At 40.4% G+C, this 22,121-nt stretch overlaps 1 protein-coding gene across 2 annotated transcripts; it reads right to left on the minus strand.

Annotated features, from left to right (window-relative positions):
- Window positions 1-14,610: 14,610 nt before the first annotated feature.
- LOC133141179 (prostaglandin E2 receptor EP4 subtype-like) lies at window positions 14,611-18,580 on the minus strand. Of its 2 annotated transcripts, XM_061261613.1 has the most exons (3): window positions 18,440-18,580; window positions 17,498-17,666; window positions 14,611-15,852 (listed from the first exon to the last, which is right to left on the minus strand). In XM_061261613.1, the coding sequence occupies exons 1-3, from the start codon at window positions 18,469-18,471 to the stop codon at window positions 15,280-15,282; spliced, it is 774 nt and encodes a 257-aa protein (XP_061117597.1). In that variant the 5' UTR covers window positions 18,472-18,580; the 3' UTR covers window positions 14,611-15,279. The 2 variants fall into 2 exon arrangements, with proteins under 2 accessions (XP_061117597.1, XP_061117596.1); XM_061261612.1 differs by having other exon boundaries at window positions 17,498-18,580.
- Window positions 18,581-22,121: the final 3,541 nt, after the last annotated feature.

The following is a 22,121-nucleotide window of genomic DNA, read 5'->3' on the forward strand; positions in this document are numbered from 1 at the left end:
CAATCTGAAATGATTGTAACTATGAGGGCAACCCCTCCATACGGAGGCTTTAGAAACCATAACTGACTCCCACAGCAAGTTTGGTCTGGACCAGTCACGGCTGGCATAACTCACATCCATTGCTGTGCCTTGTACAGCTAGCTGATCACTGTACTCCAAGCCCACTTTATGATGATAAACCATTTCTGTTGTTTTACATTGGCCTAGCAAATTAATCACTACAACAAATCATTAGTGATGACCATTTATACTGATGAATTTATACTCCCACACGCCTGTACTAAGCTGGGGTCCCCGCATACAAATCCAAATGTTTCAGAAATGCAGGTTTTTGTTATTTAATTGGTCCATCCACCCATAATATTGTCAAATTTCGTAATTTATATCTTAATAATTTTCTGGATTTGTCCCAAATTTTGGGAAAAAACAGACTGACTGAGGTAGGCCTATTTTGCAACAGGAAAGGACAACTCACTTTCTCACTTTCTCTAAAGAGCTAGTTTCCAAAATTTCCAAAAACATAAACACGAGGTATAGGTGAGGATTTCAGATTTTTTCCCCGGACGTTCAGGGACATGACATTGTAGCCTGGGGTCTGGAGCGTAGTGGTTAAGGTAAAGGACTGGGACACGCAAGGTCGGTGGTTTAATCCCTGGTGTAGCCACAATAAGATTCGCACAGCTGCTGGGCCTTTGAGCAACCCTGGATTGCATCTGGATAAGATAGTCTGCCAAATGCCATTAAATGTAATCTAATGTAAATACCCTCAAATTAAAGGTAACAGTACACACATTAACCTCATATTCAAAGTTCAATGTCAAATAAAATGTCAAATGTGCTGGAGTACAGAGCCAAAATAACAGAAATTGTACCACTGTCCAAATACTTACACACCTTGCACTGTATGTCAAGGTGTGGTGAGAAATGCAGAACAGAATATTTCATTGCCAGATCCTTTCACCATGCTTAATTTCCTGTTGCATGTTTGCCCAATGGCTGCCTATCACAGTTCTGTTTCATGTGTTATCTGTGTGGTAGTTGCGTCTGAAACGGCATTGATCAATCTTCCAGAGCTTATCTCCGCTTACGTGCCATGTAGGTGGAGTAGGTCCGACTGCAGACTGAACACCCACATTGTTCTGCAGAGGCACACAATTCATTTGAAAACCTTATTATTTTCTCCCTGTATAAGTGGAGTAAATGTGGTCAGTGTTACCATATAATTTTAATTACGCATTAGATGCATAATTCCAAAATGATTCCAGTCCTATTTTAGTTGCTCCTTACCTGTTTCATGCAAGTGCTCTCCTACTGTTTCAGAAGTGTCATCCTAAAATCTGAAAAATAAATGCTACATTTTGTATTTAAAACAGTTAAATACAGTGCAATACAGTGATATCAGGTGTTGTATGCATGAACATATTTATTCGCAATTATAAACATAAATATCAGTATTACTTAAGCAGTGCAAGCTGTTCACTCCCAAGGGTCCTTGTGGCAATGTTGATACAGGGAGTCATGCCACAATTTCTTTGAGTTCAGCACTTTCAGGTTGCCTTCACTGAAACAGTTATAAAATGAAAATAAGATTAACGATTATTGTTTGAAGAATATGGTAATATACACACATAACATCTGGCATCATAATAAGCTGCTCTGTAGTTACTTGAAGTGTGTCTTCTAGCTTTAGACCACATGGAATGCCCCAATGCCAAGCAGGTCAAAAGAAAACCAATTGAAAACATGAACTATGAAATAATATAAAAACTAATATACAACATTCACTTTAAATGGCTACTGAAATAGCTGTTGATTTTTATCTTCAGAAATGTGAAATACTTTAAAGAAAACAAATCAAGTTTGTTTTAACAGAAGATGGCATACAGCAGACATGATTGAGGAAGGAAAGTCTTAAGTGCTTTTTAGTCGGTGTTGGAAGAAAGTGAGTGATAATTCAATTTTGACAGATATGGGTTCATTCCATCACAATGGAGTTTTGGTATGTGCCACCGTAAAGGGTAAGAGTAGCCAGCAGTGGAGGTTTCCAGCAGTGCAGAAGTGTAGGGTCAGATGATGGATGTGCAACCCCTTTTAGCCCAGCCAGCTACTTTAGTGTTAGGATCAAAATGTGATGTGAGCAGAGGCAAGAACAAGCTTGCTGCTTTACTTTGGGGGATTGAAGGCTAATCTTTCCAGGGCATTCTGAATCATTTTACGTGGTCGTGCAGCATGGATAAGTCCGCCAAATTCAGCAGTTCAGCCATCCAAGCAGGAGGGTTTTAGGGACTAAACACGGAACAGGGTAGAGAAGGTGCCGTCAAAGAAAACCTATAAGCCTAGATCATCAAAGCACTCTTTGAAATTGAGAACTTGAAGGTAAAATTCATGTTCTTTGTGGAAACTGAGAGATCTTGGCGAAATGAGGAACTAGTTAGCAAGTTGAATGAGACTTCTTTGGAAATAATCTTATCATTATTTTCACATATTCACTTGCACACTATTTCCACATGAGCTGATAGATTTTTTGCAAGACCATAGTTTTTTACATTTCATCATGTTTGGGCAACCAGTTAAGACAACACTGAGAAAAAAATGTGCGGCCTTGCGTTTGTCAGGTGTAGAGCTAAATCAATCACAAAAAAACATGTTTAAGTTAAATGTTTGCATTTTCTGAAAGCCTCAAAAGACAGGAAATTAAATTGATCAGTCCTAACGCTAACATCAGCCTGCTTCCCATCAAGGTATCAGCACAGATCTCTGCATATGTTGCTATGTGCAATGTTTACTCTGGGTCAAACAATATGTGCTCACCACTGAGCCGATTGTTTGCGATTCAAACCACTCAATGACCTCATAATCTTAGAGTAGGGTAATGTAAAGTGTATTGGCATATTAAAGTTAGAGGCAATATATGTACTCTTTCAACATAGCTTGCCCACAAAAATTTTTGCTAGTGTGAATAATTGATAGTGTCACCTACAAACCACTTTGATTCTCACTGTAGGAATAAGTTATAATGTTGTATTTAATACATACAATTTATGTTATCTGGTGAATTTATCAAAATAATAATATGCTGCCATGTTAATTCTATGCATATAATTATGTATAAATAAGTCTTGTTCTGCACAAATTGAATATAAACTACAGGATTGTAGCATGTTGTCAAAGATACCTTAATAGAGAGCAGGTTGATGTTAGTGCTAGGGCTGATCAATTTAATATCCTGTCTTTTGAGGCTTTCAGCAAAACATTTGACTTAAAATATAGTTTAATCATGCATAATTAAGCATGATTTAAAAGTATAGCTAGCATCATTGTTTTCCATTTCAACAATAATTCTGCTGTCTGAAACATATTTCTAGAGTCAAATCTTAGATGCCATTTTTCTGCCATCAACACGGTATTTGCATATTATCTTGCTAGCGATATTGCATGTTCTCTCATTGTTATGTCTAATGAGAAATATCATAGATCAGCCAGTCAGGGAGCTAGCAAGGTAGATTGTAGTAGACCTGCAAAATTACATTGAGATTTCAAAGTTTTGAAACAGGTGAGATATTGAGGTTCAAAATCTGCTGCTTTGAATGGAAGTGCCAACCAACGCAAACATGAAGTGAGCTATAATTTATTGAAGCAAATGTTTCTGGATGCCCTGTGTGAAGAGTCAGATATGTTAAGTTTATGAGTTGGTTGTATGCATATCTTGTTACCTTGTTATGACAACCACTAGAATTCCTCTTGACAATGCACACTGCACACCATTACGCAGTCAGACATCATACTTCTGATCAGAGGATTCTTCCAAAGGAATGAAAACCTGCGAAAAGAAAGAGGAAGTTGCCTGACCTAGAATTCATGGCCTTCTGTTAATGAAGATGATTGACATATCATTTATGAAACATCTTTCACCGCCGCCCACTGCATTGCTGCTTTGCAATTCTGCAAGCCCGGACACAGTCCCTAGGAGGAAATGCTTTTTTTCAGGAAATGGGTGCCGACTCCATTTGAATCATCCTTGAGTATTGTTTGAATTTAGTTGACATAATGCCAAGTAGGTTAACTGGAAAACAGCAATATTCACTGGGTTTAGTTGGATAGTCAACATATCTGACCACCCAACTAAAGCCAGTTTCACTGATAAGATGTTAGACAGTTAGACTGATAAGATGGCAATTCAATTCTAAATTCAGTAGGAATAAGAGGCCCATAGGTAAAACTTCAGAAAGATTTCCATTTAAAAGTATAATAACATAATTCTACAAACAATTGATTGACAGATATGAATCTCCCATGCTGTAAATAAAACAAGGTGGAGTGGAATGGTGTAATGTTTTCAATTTTCAATGACAAACAGTATTACTTTCCTTTGGTGGATTAAATCAATTCGGTGTGTAACTGCAGAATTGTAATTACACATTACCAAAATTATTCTGGTCCTATTTCAGTTGTTCCTCACCTCTGTTTGATACAGCCAGCCACTGAAAGGCAATTTTAAAGTTGACAGGTGCTGTCAACCAAAGCTCCAATAAGTGACTATGATTGAATGGAAAACCATCCCTTCACAGTTGAATGATCTGTTTAAGCAGTCAAGATCTGTCCTCAACTTATTTCTACCTTTAAAGCTTTCAATAGAATGCTGAGTTCAAATCCACAAAATAGATACCACCCATCATTAAAGGATTAGTGCTGGATATTCTAATATATTGCTTATATGTAAGTTTGGCTCTTCGAAGACGTGGTATGTTGGAAAGAAGCAATAAAACAGGCCAATGAAAAAGCTACTCTTTTTATCACTTTTTTTATACACTACCCTGTTTTTAAATTACCCAATATTCAGTCAAATACGCTTTGAAGACAAATGCAATTCCGTCAAACAATACTTTCTTAGAATCAATCACCCCAACCATCCAAGAAAATGGTTGCCTGAAATTGTGATGATTGTAAAAATATGCAATTCCCACAGAAAAAAACAAAACAAAAAAAACACCATACACCATACTAAAAGAAAAAAGTTTAATTGAAGTAGTTGTAGCCACTAACATTTGGCCGTTATGATTTGAGAAATTTATTTTTACAATGACTAGGAAAGAAACACACAAGTAAGTAAAAAATATTTTTCATAACAATAGAATCAAAAAAAATGTTTTGGGCTAGAGTACAGAGCAAAGAGTTATAGAGTATTCAATCCAGTTACAGTCTCCATTGCCCCATTTTAGGGATGTAAAATATGGGACACATTTTTTGGGGGTTTTTGAAACGCATATAGGACTCAAAGCCACAAATACAATTTGACCTACTGTGACCTTTGTGAACAGAGGCTCTGCTCATTAGTATCCTGAGGTTGTGCTTTTGGAATTCATGACTGGACCAGAAAACGAGTGATGGAGTGTATATTCATGCAGAAGGCTTTCGATCAACAACTTGTCTAAACCAATCAAAATGCTCTCCACAGCAAAACAGAAAATCATTTTACATTACATTACATTATTGGCATTTGGCAGACGCTCTTATCCAGAGCGACGTACAACAAAGTGCATACCCATAACCAGGGATAAGTTCGCTGAAAGACCCTAGAGGGAAGTACAATTTCAATTTCAACCTGTACAGCAAAGATAAGGACGAGGGCCCTTTTTTATTTTTATTTTTTATTTTTTTGAGAACAAAGAAACAAACAAACAGAGCAAAAGTGACCAAAGTTAACTATCCAAACACTGCTTACCTAGCCAACTAAGAATACCGATACACAAAGCAAGTCACAGAGACAACAATTAAGGTTCACAGGGAGGGGTGGGGAGAGGTGCTGCTTGAAGAGGTGTGTCTTCAGCTTGCGCTTGAAGGTGGGGAGAGATTCTATAGTTCTGACCTCAACGGGGAGTTCGTTCCACCACCGTGGAGCCAGAACAGACAGTAGTCGTGAGCGTGATGTGGAGGTTCGGAGAGGGGGAGGTGCCAAGCGGCCTGTGGAGGCTGAACGAAGAGGTCTGGCAGGGGTGTAGGGTCTGATGATTTTTTGTAGATAAGCTGGGGAAGACCCTTTAACTGCTTGGAAGGCTAGCACCAATCTTTTGAATTTGATGCGAGCCATGACAGGCAGCCAGTGGAGGGAAGTAAGCAGGGGGGTGACGTGTGAGTATTTGGGAAGGTTGAAGACCAGGCGAGCTGCTGCATTCTGGATGAGTTGGAGGGGTCTGATGGCAGACGCTGGGAGGCCAGCCAAGAGGGAATTGCAGTAGTCCAGGCGGGACAGAACCATCGCTTGGACCAGGAGCTGGGTCGAGTAGGGGGTGAGAAAGGGGCGGATTCTCCGTATGTTGTATAGGAAGAACCTGCATGACCGGGTCACCGCCACAATGTTCTCGGAGAGGGACAGTCTGCTGTCCATCACCACACCGAGGTTCCTTGCACTGGGTGACGGCGTGAGTGTGGTATCCCCGAGGGAAATGGAGAGATCCAGATGGGGAGAGGTTTTAGCAGGGATGAATATCATTTCAGTCTTGCCTGGGTTGAGCTTTAGATGGTGGTTGTCCATCCAGCTCTGGATGTCCCTCAGGCAAGCAGAGATACGGGCTGAAACCTGCGTATCAGACGGCGGGAACGAGACGAAGAGTTGGGTATCGTCCGCGTAGCAGTGGTAGGATAGCCCATGTGCAGTGATCACAGGGCCAAGGGAGCGAGTGTAAAGAGAAAAAAGAAGCGGGCCTAGGACTGAGCCCTGGGGAACTCCTGTGGCGAGGGGCCGAGGTGTCAATACCGAACCAGCCCAGGCAACCTGGAAGGAGCGACCAGAGAGGTAGGACTCAATCCAGTCCAGGGCTGTGCCACAGATGCCCGTTGCTGACAGGGCAGACAGGAGGATGGAGTGATCCACAGTGTCGAAGGCAGCAGAGAGATCTAGGAGAATGAGGACAGAGGAGAGGGAGGCTGCTCGTGCGGCATGGAGTGACTCACTGACGGAGAGGAGCGCAGTCTCTGTCGAGTGGCCCGATCTGAAGCCAGACTGATGGGGGTCTAGCAGGTTGTTGTTAGAAAAGAAAGAAGAAAGTTGAGTAGAAGCGGCTCGTTCTATGGTTTTAGAAAGGAATGGAAGAAGAGATACCGGGCGGTAGTTCAGGATGATGGAGGGATCCAGAGTAGGCTTTTTTAGCAGCAGAGTGATGTGGGCCCTCTTGGAGGATGCCGGAAAACAGCCGGAAGACAGGGAGGAGTTGACAAGGGTTGGTTGAAATCAATGGTTGAAATCAATGAGCCAGACAGTGTACAAAAGCTCTGTCCTGCATTGGTTGCATAAAGCTTTATTTTGCCATTATTATTATTATTATAACAATAACCTATACAGTTGCTGCTATCACTAGGATTGCAGACTCATGGGGTACTCTACAGCCTTCAGTGCACCACCCAAACAGCTTTTGCATCAGATTATAGTTTTTCTTGCATTATCATGAAGCTAGTTACAAAATGCCATTTTCACCCCTGTACACGCCTGCCAAAAATCTATAGACGGTTCAGGGGTGTTCTACGAGCAAAACAGGTCTTAGATCTTGTAGTACCTGTCTCAATTATATAAACGTCAAACATTCAACCGATATCCTTTCTCGTTGTGCAATACTTTCCACAATCATTTAGATAGATTCCAGGCTCCACCTGGAATCAAAACACAGTGCCTGCACCAAAGTAAACAATGTGGAAGTTCATATCAATGCAGTTGAAATTGAAGGTTTTTCCAGCTTTAAAGGAACTGAAGATGTGGCCCGTGCTTAAATGGGGCACACTCACGACCATTAGCCTGTAACTGTATGTTTTTTGGTCTATGAAATCCCAATACCTGTTTCATCAATGTTACCATTCACTAGTTTGACGAAGGTAAGCACACATCAAAGCCATATTTCAACATGCTTGAAAATGCATACATTTTTATGGGGAGAGCGAAAGTACCTCAGACTTGCATAATTGTTTCCGTTCTACTGAAAATGAACCCCCCCCCTCCACCCAAGTACCTTACTCAGCTCTATAATGGCACTGTTCCACCTAGAAGAATAAACGTGCAATCTTTCACTCTCTATCCATCTGCACATCCCTTTCGTTACGTCACACCATGAATAAAAAGTAGATTTACTCGCTGAACTTATAAGCCGATTGGTTTTTTGTGCCATCATCATTGTGCCATGAACATGAGTCATACGTTTGGATTTATTCGTTAAGATTTAATTCCTTACCTGCTGTCGTAAGTGCTTGTTCAGGACACCTAGGCCCTGAGGCCTAATAGGATCCTAGAAATGTACTGTACTAGGGGCAGGCCTGAACCTGCAGGAGTGTGAAACTACTGTAACTTTTCAACTGATTCCTGAAGCCTGAGCACCAACCTGTAACTACTGACTATGAATTAGCCCTGAAAACGGACAAATTAGCTCTGAAAACTGACAAATCAGCTCTGAAAACTGACCTTTCTACGACTAAGACTTAAAAAGTAATTCTTATACTGGAGAAACCTGAATGTCTGTCTGCATATGGGCCATACCCTGGTGAAAAAAACTGCTCAAGCTACGTTTTGAACAGGCGGTAGCCGGTTGACCAGTTCAGACCAGCTCCATACTCAACATGGTTTAGCTGATTGACCAGTTCAGACCAGCTCCATGCTCAACATGGTTTGACCAGCTCAAGCTACATTTTGAAATAGCTGGTGGCTGGTCATTTCAAGCTGTTCTTAGTTGGCTTTTACAGCAAGGTAGTTAAGTATCCATAGGTGTATCCATTGTATTTAATTCATTGAGCTATCGTTATGCAGTTTGAATTACAACAGATAAGATAAGAGCCTGTTCTTAACACTCACTATTAAATGCAGGACAAATATAGTTTTTACAGTCTAGTGATAACCAAAATTGACTCTCCAAACAGAAACTTTTTAAAGTTTAAATTGAGGACAAATGCTGGTTAAATCCAGGCCAGTGTCCTGTGTGTTATTCAGACACACAGGTCTCTACCCGTATCTCCGCCAGCCTGAGAGACATCCAGTGCTGGATGGGCAACCACCATCTAAAGCTCAACCCAGGTAAGACGGAGGTAATCTTCATCCCTGCTTTAACCTCTCCCTTCTCTGATTTCTCCATCTCACTAGGGGATACCACAGTGACCTCATCCCCTAGTGCAAGAAACCTTGGAGTGGTGATGGACAACAGGCTATCCTTCTCCGAGAACATCGCTACGGTGACCGGGGCGTGCAGGTTCTTCCTGTACAACATCCGGAGAATCCGACCCTTTCTCACCACCTACTCCACTCAGCTCCTTGTTCAAGCAATGGTCCTGTCCCGCCTGGACTATTGCAATTCTCTGCTGGCTGGCCTTCCAGCATCTGCCATCAGACCCCTACAACTCATCCAGAATGCTGCCGCCCATCTGGTATTCAATGTTCCCAGACATTCACGTCACCCCCCTGCTCAGCGACCTCCACTGGCTGCCTGTTATGGCTCGCATTCCAGGCAGTTAAAGGATCAGCCCCTGTGCATATTCAATCCCTTATCAAGACCTATACACCAACAAGACCCCTCCGTTCTGCCACTTCGTGCCGTCTGGCGCCTCCCCCTCGCCACACCTGCACTTCACGCTCACGACTGCTGTCTGTCCTGGTCCCACGGTGGTGGAATGACCTCCCGGTGGATGTCAGAACGGCAGAGTCTCTGACCTCCTTCAAGCACAGACTGAAGACCCATCTCTTCAGGCTACACCTTTCCCTCCCCAACTCACCACCATGATTAGCCTTAGACTGTAATGGCACTTATGTATAGATATTGTTACTTGTATAGGTATTGTTGTTTTTATTGGCTGTTGTATTGTTGTATTCTAGCTGCCAACTGTGGTATGCTAGTTTGAAAGTTGATTGTACTCTTCAAGGGTTCTGATTTTCTGTATGTTTACACTAGGACTCGGAACTGTACTGTCCTCTCAGGTCCTCTTTGCACTTGTTCTTGTGTTTGATTTGCACTTTGTTGTACGTCGCGCTGGATAAGAGCATCTGCTAAATGCCATGTAATGTAATGTAATGTAATTTTACATCCTTCTTCCTACTATACAGTTTTGTGACCATTGGAAATTATAAACTGACCTGCAAAAGAGTATATGCTAATACTGCAACAATATGGGGATCTGTCTCTCCCTCTAAATTCACCAATGAGTGTATCTGTGATATTGAAACATTGTGTTATCAGCTAATAACTGAGGATCTTATTCCATTACAAATGTCCCCAAATGCAACAATTGCTTTGATGTGAGTGGCGGCCATAATGAGTTTTGCACCACAACTAAGCTGAAAATAGCTTCTTTTGTGTTTGTGTAAATAGATCTTCAGAGCCCTTTATGAATTCATCTGTATTTAATTTTTTCATTATACGATACAATGGTCATGATTCGGCATGTTTGAAGACAGGGAAAGCTGATTGAAAATTCTCCACAGAGAGTGCTCTTCCTGTAAATCATGTCATGAGAAGTATTCATAGAGAAAAATAGAAGAAAATTATGGAAACTTGGAGAGCTTTGATTGCATCTTTTTCTTGGCTCAGCTTTAATTTGAAGGTCTTTCTTGCACATATGTTGCTTCTATGAGGTGACATCTGTGTTATATCTTGTGCTTCAGTGAGCTCATGTGTTACTCATTCAAGGTGCTGTTTAAATAATTATGCATTACTGCTCCTTTCTGCCACTAACATTTAGTTGGGCTACTGAAGCCAGCAGTGGATAGCTTTCCATAGCCAGGTTTCAGTCTATCAAATGTAGTCTTAATGAATCCATCTACAAAGAAGGATTACTGAGTTAGATACTTTGTGAGATAACTGCAGAAAGTAAAACCTGGAACAGTTCTTTTTACTTCAATCTATGATCCAGATTTGGGAGGGTTTAGGTTTTTACTCAATTGTCCAGTTAACTCAGTAATTCTGCTTTGTGGTTTACGCCCCAGGTTTCCTCCGACAACCCAAGAATGTGTTCGGAGATGCTTTCTGTCACCTTCCTGTCAGCTTTCTGCCTGAAGTACTGCTGCTTACTGGATGTTTTTTTTCTTTTTTTGCACCATTCTCAGCAAACTCTAGAGACTGTTGTGCATGAAAATCCCAGGAGATCAGCCGTTTCTGAGACACTCAAACCATCCTGTCTGGCACCAACAATCATTCCACAGTTAGACCACATTTCTTCCACATTCTGACATTTGGTCTGAAAAACAACTGAACCTCTTAACCACGTTTGCATGCTTTTATGCATTTAGTTGCTGCCACATGATTGGCTTATTATTATTATTTCGTTAACAAGCCGGTGCAGAGGTCTACCGAATAATGCGCTCACTGAGTATATCGTCCTGCTATATTCAGGATGAAAATTGTCATTGGGTTTCTAGCTCAATCTATCAGCACTGGCAATCCAGTATATTGATCAAACTGCAGAATAACACAACATTTATTTGGCCTTACTGTAATTGGAAGGCAGTTCTGTTGTGAGACACAGCCATAGAATCTGTCAAAAGAGCTGCATATTCCGTTACATTTTTTATTAAATACATGAACTAATCAAACTGTATATCATGTCCAAAAGCAATGAATGATCTAATGGGAACAGTATGTATTTAATTATATTGTGTGTTTGTGTAGATTTCAAGATAGTTTATATCAGAGAAATATATCAGAGAGTCTGCCAATGTTAACTTTAACTTCGGGTAAATCAAAACCATCAGTGTTAATCTTGGCTAAGTCAGACACTTTCCATTGGGTCCTCCGGCAGCTACTTAGGAGGAAACTTGATTGCTGCATAATTAAACTTTGCTCCCAAAATCCTGCTGCAGCCATACGACAAAATATGACGCCTTTCGGGGACCGCGGATCTCCGTGGCGATTTCCTGATTCGCACAGACGCCTCGGTGAGAAAGCGCGGTCCACCATGTTTCCTCTCTTTATTTTGTAAGAGTCTGTTGGGTAGAGCTGCCCTGTGCATTTCCTCCTCAGGGGCCAGTGCATTGTGTGCAATGCTGCGAGATGTGTATGACAAAATAATTTCACTGGGAAACTGTTTACTGTGCTCTCATGGTAAACGGATCTCCCCAGAGGGGGTACACTTGGTTCAGTGTGATCCCAGGCCTGCTTCAGGGACTGAGACAGTAATGGCTAAAGAATGTCTGTAAACCATCGAAGTGTGGGAGATGTGACAGAGGGCCAAAGTGGTCGCTGATGATAGATCGTATAATTTCATACGTAATTTGATTTTCTATTCTTTATTTTTTCAGTATGCTTTCAGCGGAGGAACAGCTTATGTTATGTGACACGGGTCTTCGGCACCAAAGCAACATTAAGAGCAGCTGGAGACGGGGAAGGTTGATGTTTGAAGTTGTGATGACAGTATGTTTTTGGAATGGAATTTCCTGGAAGCAGGAACAGATTACTGTACGTATACATTTCATGAGGCCTATATGGTCCTAGAAAAGTTCTAACTTATAAAGCTGGGATTTGTGGTTATTTGCAGTCGCGTGATCAAAGAAATGCAAAAACACATGCAAATCAGCTAAACTAATTTGCTTTATTCTGCTTGCTCAGAGGTTCATAAGTCTTTCATGCAGTATTTGGGGATAATACAATAATATTTGCGATGGCAAAGAAGTAGTACATGATAGCTAATAAATGCAATACTGTAAATGGTTGCAATTGTGTGTGTGTGTGTGTGGGTGTGTGTGTCTTTCAGCGCACTTATCCCTGGTTATAGGTATGTGCACCTTGCACTTTGATGTACGTTGCTCTGGATATGAGTGTCTGCCAAATGCCAATAATGTAATGTAATGTAATGTAATACATTGGCATACATTGTACAACTAGGGAAGGTGTGGCTTAATAAAATGTTATTCAAACAGTTAACGATATCACTGGAGGAGAGCACAGAGCCTTTGGGTGCTAACTGAAAGTGTGTTGGGGAATTTCACATTCTTTAATAACAATAGAAGAACAATGATTGCCAAGTCACTTCCTGCAACTATTCAATTGTGTGAAATCATGATGACAATACAGTTTTAAAAAGTAGAAAATATACTTTCTCTCAGCTCAAATGTAAAATGCCATGTTAAATTTGACAAACTGAATTAAACACAAGCTCTGTCTTTGAAGAAGAAATGCGTCATTAAAATGCTTTCGGCTTCTGTAGGATCAGCTGCCATTGACATCAGCTCAACGAGCATGTTTATTTTGTTAACAATGCTGAAGGGTAGGAAGTAGGGGTTGGGGATAGAATGTGTTCTCTCTTTCCCTGCCAGTGGTAGCACCACTCAAACAGTCCGACTACTTCATGATGATTATTTGTATACATTGACCGACTGCATCAATTTGTGTGGACTCTGTCACCATGAGTTCTGATTTCAGGGGGAAAAGCTCACAGTTCTAACAGTTCTGCTCCCATTATATGATTATTGACAGTTTGAAACAAAATAATGCAAGCTTTGTGGCCATAGTGATAAACCTCCGATCAGGTTAGATGATTAGTTGTCATATTAGGAGTGCAATTGCAGCACATGCCAGCACGGATGGTGCAATGGGTAGCACTGCCGCCTCACAGCAAGGAGGTCCTGGGTTCGAATCCCTGTCGGCCGGGGCCTCTCTATGTGGAGTTTGCATGTTCTCCTTGTGTTTGCGTGGGTTTCCTCCGGGTACTCTGGTTTCCTCCCACAGTCCAAAGACATGCAGGTTAGGCTGATTGGAGAGTCTAAATTGCCTGTGGGTAATGAGTGAGTGAATGGTGTGTGTGCCCTGTGATGGACTGGCGAGCTGTCCTTTCGCCCAATGTATGCTGGGATAGGCTCCAGCCCCCCTGCGACCCTGTTCAGGATACATGGGTTCAGATAATGGATGGATGGATGGAATTGCAGCACATATTTGTCACTCAAACTTAGTCAAATCACATTAAAATTCATGAACAGACCTCATATTTACATTACACACAAGTTTCTTCAACATATATTCACATTTACTGGCACAGAATAATATTTATCAGGGAAACCTTGTGTGGTTTGTCCTTAACTTGGAGGAACGTGGAGAAACAAATTCAAGAAAGTATTCAATTTTTTTGTTATGAAGACAAAATTGTGTTCAGCGATTGCAGAAATTGAAATAACAGAAATCTGTACATGAAAATGCTACACTTGCTTCAAAGACAAAGATCAATCCATTGTAGACCAAGTTGAATCCCAAATGCTGGACAAAGGCTGCTACTGGATGTATAGGGTATGGATCCACAACAATAATTTACTTTACCTACTGTGTACATTTATGTGTGACAGACTGTAAATGAATGATAATTGAAAACAGAATTAAACAACCCTTCTTTTCTATAGTAAAAATGTAACAGAAATCTGCACTGATAAGAACATGTTCTGTATCAGCAAGGAGAGAATAATTTAAACCAACTTTTACCTTTCTTCAGGGTTTTTTTATAATCCCAATTTCTTTCTAGTTAATAATGATCTTATTTATAAACTTCATAATGTCTTTTCCAATTTCATTGAACAGTTTCTCAATCATTATTTTACGAACCGTTTCACTGATAGTAAGAGCAAATAAAGAAACAACATGTAAAACAAATATGTATATATTCATGTTAAATGGTAAATAGTACTTTTAATTGCCCAAATAATCTAGGGATGGTTCAAACAATTCAAGAACAAAATATGGCAAATACATGAAAAAAGACATGTAAATCACAAAAATAACATTGCCTAAAGCAATTTTTACAAAAGCACTTTGTGCTTTGATTCCATCAACAGTTTAGAACTTCTCATAGAGAAGACATAAGTTAATGTAAAAGAAATTACAACACTGGAGAAAAACAATTCACAACCAAAAATGATTTTTTTAAAAAATTGTCATATGTATTTTTGCTAGAAGCAATCTCTCCAGACAATCAAACAACGAATATTTCTCTTTCATGTGCCAGAAATGTATTTTTCTTGCAACACAGAAATTTTCATTTCGGTCACATTTACTAAAACACAAAACACAAGTCCTCAATGAAAGGTTTGAAATGAAAAAGCGGTATGTGGATGTGTGCTATATTCACAGGGCAAAATTGCAGCAATGTACTGCACATATAACACAAAAGTGACAGAGCAAACGTGTAAGAAAACATTCAAATCACATTTTAGCTATTTTCGAAAAAACATAGCGACCCATCAATAAATACTGCTCTGTATAAGCCTTCAGTGTTGTCCCGTGGGACCGCCAATGCCCGTTCTTCTAAGCGTCCAGGAAGTCACCATTTAACCCAGAGCTAAATGTGTTTCTCCTGCAGGTCTGGCCCTTCGTCCGTGAAGGTCACGTGGAGAGACGGATCTTTTGGGAACGAGAGGCTGACGCTCACTCTCGACCCCAGGAAAGTCCTGCCTCCTGCATTGCACTCGTTCAGTGAGTCCGACCGTCTCAGCCCCTCGAGAGCGGGGGTTCCGGCGGATGAGTTCACCCCCGTCTGCCCCGAGCGATGTCCGTCGGGGAGTCCCTCACGTTTCTCGGGCTGGTAGAGGAACGTCTGGGAGGAGCTGGTGACCTCCCTCAGCTCCCAGGACGCCGTGGCATAGGGGGACTCGTGGGAGGCCACTGAAGAGAAGCGTGGCTCGTCCATGCAGTGGAAGTTCCCCGAGTGCTGCGGAGTCCGGCCCCCCATCTTACAGAAGAGGCACTTGATTTTCTCCAGGACCTTCAGGAGAACCTCCTTCCGCAGGAGGATGTAGATCCAGGGGTCCAGGATGGGGTTGACGGAGGCGATTCTGATGGCCTGGAGGTCAGGGTTCTTGTCGAACCTGGCCTCCACTGGAGTCCTGTACAGCTGGTTCACAAACACCTGCACCTGACGAGACAGGGACACACGGGGGAAATAAGCCCACACAAAATCGACTGTTGCACCTCAGGGAAACTCAAAACTGTGAACTGAAGTGCATAGAACCCTAGATTAAATTCAATTCAATTCAATGCATTTCGTACAGCACTTCTCGTACAGGACCTACAAAGATGCTTTACAGAGTGAGTTAAACATATCAGCCCTAAGCCCCCAATAGCATATGAGGTAAACGACTCCCTTAGGGGAGAAAAACCCTCAAACAGTCACAAGAAAAATTTCCCCGATGGGAATAAACCTCAGAATGCATGCCCATCCTCCACTGGCCTAAAGGCTTACTGTATGAGACTAAAGTCCACATGGAGTAACAGCAAGTAAGGAGCCGTGTGAATGAATAACTTACAATTTCCCCCCTTAGCAAAGGCTTAGTGAAGTCTGCCAGCCCATTAAACTTGTTTGTTGTTCTTTTCTTTCAAACATGTTTACTTTAAAGCAGGGGTGCACAACAAGGGCCGATCCTTTTCAAGATTTTGTGCCAACTTCTGGTTTTAATTATTTAATTGCCTCAATCATATCTAATCTGATGTGTACGAGTGCTGGCTACAGCTGCAGGCTGCAAATATATCCTAATGATTTTACAGTGCTGAAGTACAGGCTTGAACCAGGGTCATTTATAGAGTTGTCAGCTAATGAAAAAAAACAAGGCAATTGGTTGGAACAAAAAGCAGCACGCAGACCGGCCCTAGAGGACCGGAGTTATGCACCCCTGCATTAAAGAGGTCAATGGCAAGGTTGCATATACTCTCCCAGATGATGTAGAGTATTTGCAACTGCAAATGACAGCAACTGAACTGAAATTGGACCAAAAGGTATATCACTTTTGCAATTCCAAATGAGGTTTTTCATATACTGTACTTCAAATAGTGAGTTAAGACTCCACCTGTTTTTCATTCCAAACTACCAGGAGCAAGCTGTATCTGATAATGCAGTAAAACTGGACAAGGGGCAGACATACAGCTACACAGTGTCTGGCTTTTTGCAAACATTGGAAACTTGCTCTCAGCAGGAGAAATCGGCCATGACAATTGTATCATATCCACAAGAACACACTTTTGATGCTTTGTATGCATGATCGCACTTTGGAAGGAAACTGAGATTTTTTTTCTCCGGCTTGTCCTGAAGCTTCTATAAACTGGACCTCATTTCAGCCAATGTGCATATTAAAATACAGGAAATAATCCCATTCTGAAAGAAATCAGTACCATATGATTTTATACAACAACTGCATTATTTACTATAGATTTGGATTTGAAATAGTTCCTTCTTATATAATGAGATTTACTACAGACCAAATGAGTTGTCCCTCCATTAAGATTTCAGTAAGACATAAGATGCAGTCTACTAAATATATCGTGATTTTAACGTTTAAAAATGCTCAGTTGAATATACCTTCAATAGCAAGGCGGATCAATTACATAGGGACTATGGCATACCGATTAATAAAGACAAAGACATTAGTAAGACTTTATTTAGTCTTTTTGAATCCAAATATTCTGTTTCATGCTTTAAAACGACAATTAAAGGGTTTCAATTCAACTGTAATTAAGACGTAGACGACAAAGACAAAACAGATGAATGAAGAAAAGTGCAAACTTACCACTAGTGGTATTGAACAAATGAGGACCACGGCTGAAGTAGCGATGAGTAAAATAACCATTTGAATCTCTGCACCGGTCGTACGTCCAAAACTCCGTCTTCTTCTGAGCTCGGTAATCCTTCCTTGGCCAGTGCCAAGGGATGTCCTTCGCATAAAGCGTCTGTGCATTCTGATCAAAGCACCGCACACAAGTACATTACAAATAACAGTGGACAGGATGAGAAAGGAACTGAATCCCGCATACATGTAGGAGAATGCTGCGTGCTTATTCTCGTTACTTCTCCAGTCAATGAAACACCAAGTTTGCGGATATTGTTTCTTCACTTGGCCAAGCCCCATGCTCGGCAGGGCACAGAAAAGAATGTTTGAAATATAAATGGCAAAAAGAGTTAACCCCGCAATCTTCTGATCAATAAAATGGTTGTAGAAGTAAGCGTGATTAATAGCCATGTACCTCTCGATTGACATGGCACATATTATACTGAGACCAGCTAAGGAAAAAAACAGGAGGATGAATCCGGAAAATTCGCACAACGGGTCCCCACCTGGCCATTTTCCTTTCACATAGGTGGCGATAGTGACCGGGCTTGCAAGCAGAGTTCCCAAAAGGTCCGTCACAGCAAGTCCGCAAACCAGGGTGTAAAATGTTGTTTCTTTCTGCTCCTTTCTTGATTTGCAAAGCACGACTATGGCAATCATGTTACCAACCACCCCGAATATGAACATTATAACAGGGATAGTTGGGTCCATTGTCATGATTGGGTAAGTGCTATTAGTCATTGTTATTTTAGTATTTTACTGTATATCTTATACGTGAACAACATTGCAAGTTCCACAAAAGCTTTTATAACGACGTGTTGTTAATTCAAAAAATACTATTCCAATGTACATCCCCGTCAGTAAAAAAATTAAGTTAAACTAAAATAGAAATCAAGTACTTACGTAAGTAAAGTAACTCCTACGCAAAATGCCATTGTCTTTTTCCTATATTCGGGCTCTCTGCCCCATACTAAATGAAACGGAGGTGAATCAGTTCTGAGTTTACACTGTTCCTTTTAAACCTATTGCTTCTACCAGTTTGGTCCCGATTGCCTCATATTATTAGGGGAATAGAAGGTCCTCCTCAAAGCCTGTGTGAATCTCCACCCCTTTGGTTTTGTCAGCCAGTCATAACGCCCCTACGATGGCTGTGAACTGGTGGTTGGCTGCAGTTTTAACTGTTGAGCCGTGGACACCACAAGCATTCCTTGTAGAGAAGCTCACATTATTTCTAAGTCAATTCGTAAAAACGAACAGTCCCTACGCATTGTACAGTTGTTATGTAACAAATTCAGGCAATGTAAGAAAGGTCGACTAATTTTTGGTTGCTAATTCAATTCACTTAAATGTCTGACATTTCAATGAACACATGGTAGGCTGGATTAACCAAAAAAAGGTTTAAGATTACATGAACAAATATGACATATTTTGTTGCCAAAGGATTTATTTTTCAAAAGCACATTAATAAACAATGCAAGTAACTACATTAAGACGAGCGTCACTCGGCTGTCACATAACCTTATGGTCCAATGAGGAGGCTGCCCAGGTTGAAACTGATACCTACCTACATTACGTGAGTGTGATTTGTTAAAGTCTATGAAACCAAAGAAATCTATATGTGCTTATGTATGAGACGCTCCATTCGGACACATTAATGACATGATTAATAACTCAAACATAACAGAGGAAATCAGGAAGGGGGAAAATACTTCATGTATGTATGGATGGCCCATGGATGTAAATGTCACAGGCAGACACTGTAAACCAAACCATAATCATTAAATGGAATCTGTTTGTAATTTTATCATTGTAAACAATGTATCAAAATATTAGCATTGATGTGTAACACCATTACTCCATGCCTTTTTTCTTGTATTGGTATTTGATATCATCTTAAAGTAAAGTACATTGTCCCTGCCTATGAATAAATCAACTGATGCTAGTATCTCAGCCGGTTTCACATATATGGGTTTCAACATAGAATTGCTGCACTACTAAATTCTGAGAGAAGAAACATTGCTTGCTTTTTACCAGCAAATATCTCTCTCATTTGGCAGCGATGGGCCTCTCAGTAAAGACTTTCCCGGCACAACAGTCTTTAGGGAGGTCTCTGCAGCATGACTTAGGGGGAAAAAAACTTCATTTGCTGAAGTTCGAGTCATCAGCACTCCCTAAAAAACATATTCAATATCTTTTCCAACTTGGCTATGTATCATTGCAGCCTGACAAAGATCCCCACAAAATCTCCTGGGGAGTTTCATTGCAGTACACAAATTAAGACAGTTTTGTACTATTTTTAAAGGTCCAGGAAGCTGTGGCGGGTAGAGTTGAGACAGACAGACCAGCTCCATGTCGCTCTTTCTTTGCCTCTGAGGAAAACAGAAAAGGAGCTTCTGGCACTAGCCTGCGAGAAGAATGAGAGAGGCCAAAGCCAGCTTGACTGGAATCAAACAGAACAGATTGTGATGAGTGAAAACGGGAAGCGGTTTTGAAAGGAATAAGCAGAAATATGAATGAAGAGGTGTAAGCATGTCGTTTCCCCACCATGGTGAAAAGCCCCCAAGTCAAGTTCCACTACCTGACATCTGCTTTTCATTTGCCACAGTGTTATGGTCCAAGGGCAGACCTTAAGAAAGAGAAGATTGCATTTGCCATAATCTGAAATTAAGTATGTGTTATTTATTGTCAGTTTCGTCCCATTAACTATAGTTAAAAATTATACAGAAAAATACTTCAGTATCATCTTTGAAATTAAAGCATAGTTCATACATAGTGGTTTGTCCTAGTAGTAATTTTAATGGGAAACGCTAAGGATCTCAGGAAAAAGAATATATGGTACATAGGATTACTGTAGGTGTCAATGTGTGGGGGAAAAAAAGAACTGAAATGACTGTAAAAATCTTCCATACTTAAAAATGCATCTTAGAAACAATGGATTAGAGTGATGGCAGTACTAGACAATTGATTACTGACCATTTTAACACATCCTGTTGTCGAGGAGAGTATTGATTTCTTGCTTTGGTAGCACAAAAATGGCAAAATCAATCAATAGCTAACTGAGTAATTAACTCAGACAGCATACTGCTTTGTGGATCTCCTCATTACATGTTATTAGGTAATGAACCCTGAAGTGGAAAAGTAAACTACAGTGAGGACCATAATTCAATGGAAAGTGACACATATTTTTTGGTTCTGTACTCTAGTATTTTGAGTTTGAAAGGATACAATGACCATATTGAAGTTGAAGGTTGAAGTGCAGACTGTCAGCTTTAATTTGAGGGTATTTTCATCCATATTCGATCTGTCGTTTATAAATTGTATAACCTTTTGTTCACCCTTTTTTTGGGAATCTCCGGGAGTCTTTTGACATAATTGAGTTAACCAGTTGTTTTTCTCTTGTTAATAAGGAACCAAACATCTTCTGCTTAGCTTGCTTATTTTTGCAAGAATTGTTACTGGAATTTAGTCACCAATTTTATTTGGAGCAAATCCTCTGTTTAAATCATTTCATTAAATTAATTGTCAGCTCAGAACAATTTGAGCATTCTTGACTTAATACCCCATTTTATCCACAGGAAAGAACATTCCGGCAGGGAGCGTAATGGCAATGACAGGACAGATTCAGACTTTAACACATTCTCTTCTCATTTCTTGATAAAATGAGAAGATGGCAAAAACCATCAAAGCCATCCATCCATAAATGCGTTTGAAATTAAGTATCATATATTCTTCTCAGGGAATAAATTTGATCTTTTAAACTTTTTGAACTTTTTTTATGGCCCTTAATGAAAACAGCATGGCACAATATTGAGTATAAAATCTACTTTTTCAACTCTGGTTGGTGATATTAACCCCCAACTGGATAAATACTTTTACAACTGAGTTAATGGTCAGAATTGGTTCAATACATAATGCTGAGAATGTTTCTCCTTAATTTCTCATCTAAACAACAGCAAAAATGCAAGTATAAGCATGATATATAAAACAGTGCCACACACAAACATTATTAGAGGCTGGTGTCTGGGCATTGGAGTGCTGAAGGTCAATTTTGAAAGAACACTTACTTGGTTTGTCACAAAGGAGGATCTTGTTTCAAAATGTACATTATGCCTACGGTAAAACAGTATCACAATGAAATATAATACTAAGTAAGACATTGCCGCATTAAACCATTAACTTGTTTAAATACATTAAAGGTTATTCAATCTTCTAATGAGTCATATATGCATGCTAGGCATTGTGGTTATTTTACCCTAGACATCCCCAAGTCATTATAAATTTGAAAAAGATAGCTAGCTCTGGCAACAGTTGGTAATACAAACTGTCCCATGAATAAAATACATTCCATGGATTCACACACATACTGGGTGAGGATAAGACAGGGGAAAGAAGGCATTGAATGTGATAAAGTATTATTTAGCTAGCTACTGCAGCTCCAGATGAGGCAATGAGGAGGGAGATGATATTTTATTTTTATGATCATTTTCCTGATCAACAAACTCATCGAACTGTGTTTGTATAAAACACATACTGTTGCTTCATTAAACTCTGGTTTAAAGTTAAGGACACATGTGAATTGGATACA

This window comes from Conger conger, chromosome 11 (genome assembly GCF_963514075.1).
Source record: "Conger conger chromosome 11, fConCon1.1, whole genome shotgun sequence".
In the NCBI taxonomy this organism is placed as follows: Eukaryota; Metazoa; Chordata; class Actinopteri; order Anguilliformes; family Congridae; genus Conger; species Conger conger.